The 10,000-nt window shown below is 46.8% G+C and overlaps 1 protein-coding gene across 1 annotated transcript in view; it reads left to right on the forward strand.

The window, feature by feature from the left end:
• prdm6 (PR domain containing 6) overlaps positions 1–10,000 on the forward strand; it is a gene marked incomplete at both ends in the record, with an annotated part of 28,258 nt that overhangs the window by 11,109 nt on the left and 7,149 nt on the right. The window contains 3 exons of the mRNA XM_084456974.1: positions 2,018–2,145; positions 4,812–4,936; positions 8,336–8,705. Of these exons, the coding sequence (XP_084313100.1) occupies positions 2,018–2,145; positions 4,812–4,936; positions 8,336–8,705 (623 nt within the window). The remainder of the gene's footprint in view (positions 1–2,017; positions 2,146–4,811; positions 4,937–8,335; positions 8,706–10,000) is intronic.

The following is a 10,000-nucleotide window of genomic DNA, read 5'->3' on the forward strand; positions in this document are numbered from 1 at the left end:
AAATTATTCTATTATATCTCCTGTACATCTTTATTTTTTATCCGATGTACCAGTATGTTACGAACAACGTGCTTGAAATATAAAGTAGGGTGACATTTAAGAGACACATTGATCACAGTGCGTACAACTTATCCATGCCAAGTGAATTTTAGTCCAAACAAGCAGACAGTACAAAAGTCTTTGCTGACAGGTCTCCATGTGTTTGTAATTGTCCTGATAGAACAGCTTAGAACAACACAATCCCAGAACCAGCTGCCAGAGACATCCATCACACTTACAACCCTCCGAAAACTTAGTCCTCCTAGAACCCTTGGAGCACCCAGCCCTCTTCGAACCAGATCTGGGGCCAAACTGGACTCTGAAAAGGCTTTAGAAACATCAACACAAACATCAATTCTGTAAACATCTCTAGCTGACATCCAGCTGGGAGAAGAGAAAGGAACAGAGCCCGAGTATTTCTAGAGAGGGAGAGAGAGAGAGAGAGGGAGGGAGGGAGGGAGGGAGGGAGAGAGAAAGAGAGAGAGAGAGAGAGAGAGAGAGAGGGAAAGAGAGAGAGGGAGGGAGAGAAAGAGAGAGCGGGGGAGGGAGTGAGAGAGGGAGAGAGAGGGAGGGAGGGGGTGAGAGAGGGAGGGAGTGAGAGAGAGCGAGAGGGTGGATGGAGAGAAGAGTATTTCTCAGTAGTGTTTGGAAGGAGAATCTCGTGACTTGTCCTCCTGGCAGCAGGGCAGACTGGAGGCTGGAGGATCTGGAGCCTGGAGGCTGGGAGGTGGAGGCTGGGGGCTGGAGGCTGGGAGGGGAAGGCTGGGGGCTGGAGGATCTGGAGACTGGGGGCTGGAGGTGGAGGCTGGGAGGTGGAGGCTGGGAGGTGGAGGTTGGGAGGGGGAGGCTGGGGGCTGGAGGTGGAGGCTGGGGGCTGGAGGCTGGAGGTGGAGGCTGGGGGCTGGGAGGGGGAGGCTGGGGCCTTAGGCAGCATCAAAGCAAGTGGATCAGAGGGTTGAGAGGCTGTCCTCTCTGCTCCACTCTAAAGGCCAGGGGAATGGAGGGATTTTCCTATCAGGGCATGTGGTCTCTGGTGACAGGAATTAGAGGCTTTTACAATGTAAGGATGTGTGATTTTTTTTTCTCCCCTGGAAAAGTACGACAAGACGGCAAAATTGACAGGCGCTCATTTAGCATTGTTTCAATTATAAGCCTAGCAGACAGTATCTAGCGCCGATGGTGTCCAGACCTCAGCCTTCGGCTCTCTGCCTGTGGTGAGTAAGGATGTGTTAGTGTAGATAAACCTCGAGAAGTGACCTGTCCTGCCCCGTCTAACAAACAGGTCTAGTGTAAGCACTGTCCTCAGTACTCTGTCATGCTGTCAGCCTGGAGGCTGGGAGGGAGAGGGGAGGTGGGGGGAGGACAGAGGAGAGAGAAGGAGAAAGAGAGAGAGGGGTGCGAGAGAAAATGAAGAGCCAGAGAGAGAGGAGGGGGAGAGGTACAGTAGAGACAGAGAGAGAGAGCGCATGGGAGAGAAAGAGAGAGAGAACGTGGAGAAAAAAAAGCAGGGTGGTCACGGGGTGGACGCAGGGTGAACAAACTGGACGCCTGGCATCAGAGGGGGTCGGCAGGGCGGGGAATCTCATCCAGGGAGCCGGTGGTCAGTGACCAGGCCCTGGACGTCCCTCGCGCTCCGCTGGCCAGGGAGGGACTGAGACGGGGAGAAGGGGAGAGAGCTGACAGCCACAGCCTTACAAAGCTTTGCTTACTGCCGTGATAGTTGCGCACAAGAAGGTCCTCCGGAAAAGCGTTTTATTTGGGGGTGAAATTCAAATCTGAATCTGCATCAGCATCTTTCTTCCACAGCTTTTCACCTTGATAACAGGCAGTTCAGTTTCTTTGTCCAAACATTGGCAGTTCTGTTGGGTTGCGATGTCAATAACCAAATTAACAGTTAAAGTGTAAGCGTTGCCCTCGGACCAGGAAAACGTCTTCTTGGTCTAATGTCTCTGACCGCCTCTGCTCTGCTCCCTCCCAGATCTACGACCAGGAGGGAACGTTACAGCACTTTATTGACGGCAATGAGCCCAGCAAGTCCAGTTGGATGAGGTACATCCGCTGCGCCCGCCACTGTGGAGAACAGAACATGATGGTCGTACAGTACAGGTGAGAACCAATATACTCACATGTCATGTTTATTACAGCGGGCTGAACTAAAGGCAAGGCAAGTTTATTTGTGTAGCACATTTCAGCAACAAGGCAATTCAAGATGCTTTACATGAGACATTAAAAGCATCAAAGTGCAAAGAAACACATAAAAGGTCATGTAAAACAAAATGTAAAAAAGGACATTTAAAATAAAATGCTGGAAAAATTAAATACAGGAATAAAAGTGACAGCGCAGTGTATGAATTAATCATTATTTGATTTAATAAAAAGCAGCGGCAAAAAGGAAAGTCTTCAGTCTTGATTTAAAAGAACTGAGAGCTGCAGCAGACCTGCAGTTTTCTGGAAGTTTGTTCCAGATATGTGGAGCATAAAATGTTTTAAAGGGATAGTTCACTCAAAAGACATGAATACAGTACCAACTCAAGGGCTATGGTCGGTAGCCTACTGAGAACCTTTGAGAGATTATCTTTCTGCTCCTTGTACAGTCCAGGACAATCACACACACACACACACACACGCACACACACACAATAAATGTTGACTTGACGTACACACACAGTAAATGTTGACTTGATACACACACACACACGCATACACACGCACACACGCACACACACACACACACACACACACACACACACACACACACACACACACACACACACACACACACCCCTCTGTCCCCATTCAGCAGTGCTAGGGATGTCCTCCCAGCCAGTCAGATCTCAGCTGGTTTGAATTCCTCCTGTTATGATTTGCTATGATATCTAAATGGAATTCTCTTCAAAGCAGCCCGTGATTGATCGGCCCGGCCCGGCCCAGCCTGTTTGGGTTCTGCTCTGACAATAACGTCCGCTGGCATGCGCTCCTCTCCCCCAGCCCGCCCCCCCACCCCCCCGCGCTGGGACGTCCTGCCGCTGTCTTTATGAGTCATCCAACCACAACACTACATACATGTCAGCAAGGGAAATATTATCCACAACGCTCAAAAATCCCTTTGATGTGTGTGTGCGTGTGTGTTTATGTGTGTGTGTGTGTGTGTGTGTGTGTGTGTGTATGTGAGTGAGTGAGTGTGTGAGTGTTTGTGTGTGTGCGCTTTTGTGTGTGTGTGTGCACTGTGCACGTGTGTGTGTGTGTGTGTGTGTGTGTGTGTGTGTGTGTGTGAGTGAGGGGCAGGCTTGTAAGGGACGGTATACATTTACAGTCTTTCGGGGTCCGCTGTAAGTGTGTGAGACCACCCATCGTTCAAAAAACAGTCGTCTCTCAGCGGCCCACTAGGTCATACAGAGCCAGTCATTTATTTGTGTGATCCCATGTTTATGTTAGGTGAGGCCAGACTGAGTGAAGGAACGTTACAAGGGTATAAAATACATAGTACACTGGTGTTTTTTATAAATACACGGTACACTTTGGTGTTTTTTCTCAGCTTATAAGATGTGTTTGATTTATAAGGCTTGTCTGAGCTTTATTTTTATGTCCCCGTGGAAAGAATTAATAAAGTTCACAGGCTTCAGCAGCTCTGCTGGAACCAAAGCAGGAGAGCAGTTTTTTGTAATAGGTTATAAACTTTCTTCTTTTTTTTCTCTAATGCTGATATTGTAGTGCTAATGTGACAGCTATCTGGAATACATGTGGTCATGGCAACAGATAGAGAGAGAGAAAGAGAGAGAGAAAGAGAGAGAGAGAGAGCCTGCAGGGACATCCAGCCCAAAGTCTCAGCTGACGACGTTTCCCTCCAGTAAGACCCCCAGCCTCTCTCACACACAGTTTCCCACCTCCGCCAAGAGGAAGCTGTGTGTGATGCTTGGACGTGGTCACCTCGTCTGTCAAGAGTGGAAACTTCAGACATGCTGAGACATGCTGATCATGTCTGTTTGACTTCACTGTCCGATATCGTTTGGACATTGAAGTGCAAACCTCTCTGTTGTGAAAAGTATCAAATGTGCTTTCAATGAAGTCCTGTGAATCTGAGAAAGATTTCTAACTATTGGGTTAGAATGTGGATTTGATTCCATTTCTTCACTGTAGGATGACTTTGAACTTTTCAGGTGTCAACAATTATTATAAGATAGATAGATAGATAGATAGATAGATAGATAGACAGACAGACAGACAGACAGACAGACAGACAGACAGACAGACAGACAGATAGATAGATAGATAGATAGATAGATAGATAGACAGACAGACAGACAGACAGACAGACAGACAGACAGACAGACAGACAGACAGACAGACAGACAGACAGACAGACAGACAGGGAAGAACATACTGAGACCAGGTCTCTTTTACAGACGTGCCCTGCTTACAAACAACATATACTTTAATGATCCTCCTAGGGGGAAATTTTGTGTTTCAGCAGTGGAAAAATTACAGCAAAAGTTACAAATGCCGATACAGAATATGCATAGTAGCAATAAAGCAATAAAAGAACAAGAACCATATACATGTACATATATTTCACCTGTAGTAGTAGTATTTTGGTATTTGTGCTAGTAGACTTGACAAAGGTTATTGTGTGTGTTGTGTATTTTATGTATTTGGATGCGTGTATTTAGGGCCATGTGTGCTATTGATGCACACCCATTAATACCATGTCAGGGTTTAACAGAGGCCATGCAGGGAAAGTGAAGCCGGTTGTCCTGTGTTCCCTTGTCTGCCAGGTCGTGTATATTCTACCGGGCGTGCATGGACATCCCCCGGGGAACGGAGCTGCTGGTCTGGTACAACGACAGCTACACATCCTTCTTTGGTATACCGCTCCAGTGCATCGCACAGGACGAAAACTGTAAGAACCTCTCTTCTCCTCTCTTCTCTTCTTTTCTTCTCTTCTCTTTTCCTCTCCTCTCTTCTCTTCTCCTCTCTTCTTTTCTCTTCGCTCTTCTCTACCGTCTCTCTCCTCTAGCTATCAACTGCCTAGTGTAGTTATTTTGACTCTCTTTTTCTAAACCTCAAATGTTTCATGAACTAATTAGATTCAATTAGTTCAACAATCTTCGTTTTCTTTAGTCATCTTATTTGTTCCATTTTATGTCCGTCTCAGTTACACTGCACAGGAAACAGTAGTTACTGAAGACTGTACACACGCACAAACACAAGCACACATGCACACACACAGGCACACACACATGCACGCACACGTGCACACACATACACACACACACTCTTGCTGTCTTTCTCTCTCACACACGCACGCACACACACACACACACACAGATGTATATAATGTATATTCCTACACTCACACGCACCACCCTAGGCCCTGTGCTTGGCAGGCTGCAGGTCCTATTTCATTTCAGCAATCAAAAGGAATAAGCAGAGACACTCATACAGTCAGATTACTCATAGACAAACATGACTGCTGTCATAATACAATACTGGGATGATTTGCCAATGTAGCTGAGGTGGTTTGGGGCCTGAGGTCTGCCTGAGGATGCGTTCATCAGACGTCTGAAACATAACACGGACCTTAAAACTAACAGCATTTACAATCAAACATGGTGCCTGTCATGTAAGTAGCAGGCAAAATGTATGAAAGCACAATCATTTACTTTGGATTTTAGCGTACTGTAATTCTATTAAAGACATGAGAGTAAATATTTCAACAGCAGAGTTGTACCTCCGCTGCAGTAATGATGGTGTAAATAGTGGACTCTTAACATTAGCTCAGTGTGATTTATACGTCTGGTACTGACAAACCCAGCCAGTTAAAACAGGAGGGGAAAGTTCTCTTTTCCACTTTGTGGGACATTAAACATTAAACATCGAACTGATGATGTGATGTTGATCTCCAGCCTCTAGCCCCTGTAAAGCACCAACAACGGCTCTCAGTTTTCAACACTTGCATCTGTCAGTGGTCCTCTTGTCCTCCTGTCCTCTTGTTCCCAGAAGGCTCTGGTTCTGGCTGGGGCCTGGTTGGGTTCTGGCTGGGTCCTGGCTGGGTTCTGGCTGGGTCCTGGCTGGGTCCTGGCTGGGTTCTGGCTGTGGCCTGGCTGGGTTCTGGCTGGGTCCTGGCTGGGTTCTGGCTGGGTTCTGGCTGTGGCCTGGCTGAGTTCTGTCTGGGTTCTGGCTTGGTTCTGGCTGGGGCCTAGCTTGGTTCTGACTAGGTCCTGGGCTAGCTGGTTTCTGAGAAGTGCTGTGATGCGGTCTCAGACCAGGGGAGGTCTTGGCCCAGCCACAAGGCCTGACAGCTCTGCGTTTACATGTTCTACATTTTATTACTCCAGTCCAGTTGGACTCCCTGTTTAGACAAGTGCCTTTTTCATATAAACTGTTTTCCAGTGTAGAGTGATACTGTGATAGATGCAGTATTGTAACCCTAGATGACGTGGCAGTCAGAGAGAAGAATGGAGGACGAAGGAGAGAAGAGAAGAGAAGAGAAGAGAAGAGAAGAGAAGAGAAGAGAAGAGAAGAGAAGAGAAGAGAAGAGAAGAGAAGAGAAGAGAAGAGAAGAGAAGAGAAGAGAAGAGAAGAGAGGGTCTGTGATAGTCTGGTACATCAGGAGGTTCTGCATGATTACATTAGTGCACCGCGCATGGTCTTAATGGGGAATCTGCTCCTTAGTGAAATGAAGGCTTGATTACCCAGAAACTCTGAAACGCGTCCTCTCTCCTGCAGCCACAGCAGTCTAACAGGCTTGTACTCTACTGTACTTTACTGTACTCTACTGGGCTTATACTCTGCTGTACATGTAACCAATAGCACAGCACCATACATCATGTGTCTGTGACCGTGTCCAGCTCCACCCTGGTCTCTTGTACAGTAGCTATATGAAGCTTTCCGCTAGGGTCAGATCAACATGGATGTCTGAGGATGTCTACAGTACTGTACGTCTGCCTGTCAATGCCTGGAACACATCGCAAAAGCCGTGGCTGCGATTGGTCAAGTATTCAGTTTTTTTTAATTTATTGGTCAATCAAAGTCTCTTGTCAGAGATTGGTCTTTGATTGGTCAATGTGCTCTCCTTGCGTGTGCGTAGCCCCAAAGCCCTGATCTCTGTAAAGTTGTTTACATGCAGTTAGGAAAGTTCGCTTCAATCTGACCTCGTCCGTCTGATGCTCGGCAGCGCTCTGATCTAACATCCCAACTGTGCCCAGAAATACACGATTTCATTTTTATTACATTATATCCCATCGTCTTTATGAGAGGAGAAAGGCTTAGGCTCAGTCCCACATGTATCACGTTACCGCCTGGTAAATCTGTGTTTTCGTACACAGCATGTTGCAATAGCAGGAATGTGGGATGTGGTTGGTTGTAGATGAGTTATCGTGGCCCTGGCCACTCTGGCCTCGTCACTGAGAATGTCAGGGAGCATCATGTGTTTCTTATAACAACAAGGACAAGAGAAGCTGCAGCATCAGTATGTTTCTGCTCAAAACTCACGACAGACAGATACTGCTGGTCTCCCAGTAGCTAAGACAAGGAGAAGGGGAGAGGAAGAGAGAGAGAGAGAGAGAGAGAGAGAGTCATTCATCTCTTCCTGTATGAGGAGATGAAACCTGCTCACTGACTCAAACAAGTTCTTCATCTCAACTATGAAAAAAGCTCCCTGTGCATACGTTGCAATGTTTGTTTGCAAATAAACATAATTCCTACATTTGAATGATACATTTTCCATAGAGCCAAAATAATATTGACAAATGTTTCTTTATAGAATGTTATGTAGCCAAACGAATGGAGCGTTTGTGTGAGAGGTATAATGTATATGTCAATATCTGCTCCGGGGAACTTATAAATGGTGTCATTATCTTCACATCATATTAGTAGCAGATCAATCAGCCTGTTGGCTCCTGGCAGAGGTGAAATGATGAAGGATGGGCTGTGATTATGATGTGTATAGTTATTCAGCAATGGCCTGGGTCAAAATACTGTATATGCAAATACTGTCATGAGGTGCATTTGGTTCACTCTGTCACTGGCTGTGCTGGGGCACAACTAAAACCTTGAACCTGTCATAACATTCAAACGTATTTGTGGCACCAGCTACCAGCTGTGAACTCGCAAAACAGGTTTCACATAGTTAGATCACACTTTTGTGTTATCCTGTGTTTCAGGTATTCTGTGTCCCTCCGATCATGAAAAAGATACAGCCACTGTACGCTTAGTAGACAAACATGAAAAAAGAAGCTATTAGTACAGTGAGCTATCTATGTCATAAAAGAATGGTTTGGCTCTGTCTCCACTTTAGTGAATGTTCCTGCCAGCGTGATGGAGGCCATGTCCAGACAGGAGAGTCTGCAGCCCTTCAGTAAGACAGGAAAACCCTCCTCCTCCTCCTCCTCCTCCTCTCCACCTTCTCTCCTGCGCTCCATGGTGTTCCCCCACTCCCCCTGCTCCACCCGTGGGTTCTCCCTGATGGACAAGGCGGGCCACTCCGACCCCGGCAGCTTCAGCCAGCTGGGCGCTAAGAACCAGCGCGTGCTGGCCAGCCCCACCTCCACCTCCCAGCTCAGCACGGAATTCAGCGACTGGCACCTGTGGAAATGTGGCCAGTGCTTCAAGACCTTCACCCAGAGGATCCTGCTGCAGATGCACGTCTGCACACAGAACCCCGACAGGTACGAGCCGTATAGACGTCACCAGCAACCCTGGACAATAACATTTCTGTTCTCTTTTCTCTCCGTTCTGTTCTCTTCTACACCTGTAACCGTCGGACGTGTAACAGGTTATTGTAACAGAGGTGGTACCATGAGCCGTGATGTTCTCATGAAGAGCACCTTGAGCCACAACCTTCGTGTCATCCGGACATGCTATGTGCATTTGACCTCTCCCCTCTACCCTCCACTGTACCTTTCTCTGTCTCTCTGTTTCCTGGTCTCTGTATCTCTCTCTCTCTCTCTCTCTCCTTCTCTCTCTCTCTCTCTCTCTCTCTCTCTGGGTCTCCGGTCTCTCTGGTCCCAGGGTTCAAACCCAGTGTGCAACATCTCCCAACTTAATTAAATACGGTAGGGGGGGATGTATTGGAAATTTTTGCTTAGCCCTATTTTTCCTGGGAGCATACAGGCCTATAAATCAGCTTGAGATGTCAGGGAGAAATACCTAGGCCAACGGTGACACGCAGGAAAACAGATGCCACTTATTCAATAAACTAATATTCATACTGAAGAAAAATGTGGCCTGGATACCCCGGAGTTGGAGTCAATGTGAGCTCCTGTCAATACTCAACTTTATGACCCTGGGGGGCAGATAAAATTTAGCTGAACAAGGGAATCTGGTTGTGTGGAGGTCTGGATGCTCAGCCTCCCAGCCCTGCAAATGACCCGCTGCATCTGTTTAAAACGACCCCCCCCCCTGTTCTTTACTGCGTTTGACTTATACATATTTATTGATGTTTAGTTTATATGTACATTTGGGGGAAGATATATTGTGGTTGTATATCAGCATGTTTTGCTGACTGTTTCTGCTGAGTTTCTCTCCACAAAGGACAGAAGTTTTTCTTCATTTTTCCCCCCGCAGTCACTCCAAACGTGCCCATCAATTCTGCAGAAATATGCACATGATAGTGTAGTCAATCATAGGATGAAACCGCTTGTGGTTTTTTGCCTCTGTGTGTCTGTGCAGTCTGAAGTAGAACATTATGAGACTGCGTTACAGAGCTCAGCAGCGCTTCTCTCACTCAGCTTTTCAGGACAAAGAGGTTTTATCACGGTGAAAATACTCAGTGTGTCATGGTTCTTTCACTTTGCCACAGGCGTTCAAAATGTCATCACTATGCCCAGATAGATAGATAGATAGATAGATAGATAGACAGACAGACAGACAGACAGACAGACAGACAGTCAGACAGACAGACAGACAGACAGACAGACAGACAAACAGACAGACAGACAGACAGACAGACAGACAGACAGAT

This window comes from Borostomias antarcticus (assembly GCF_949987555.1).
Source record: "Borostomias antarcticus genome assembly, chromosome: 23".
Classification (NCBI taxonomy): domain Eukaryota; kingdom Metazoa; phylum Chordata; class Actinopteri; order Stomiiformes; family Stomiidae; genus Borostomias; species Borostomias antarcticus.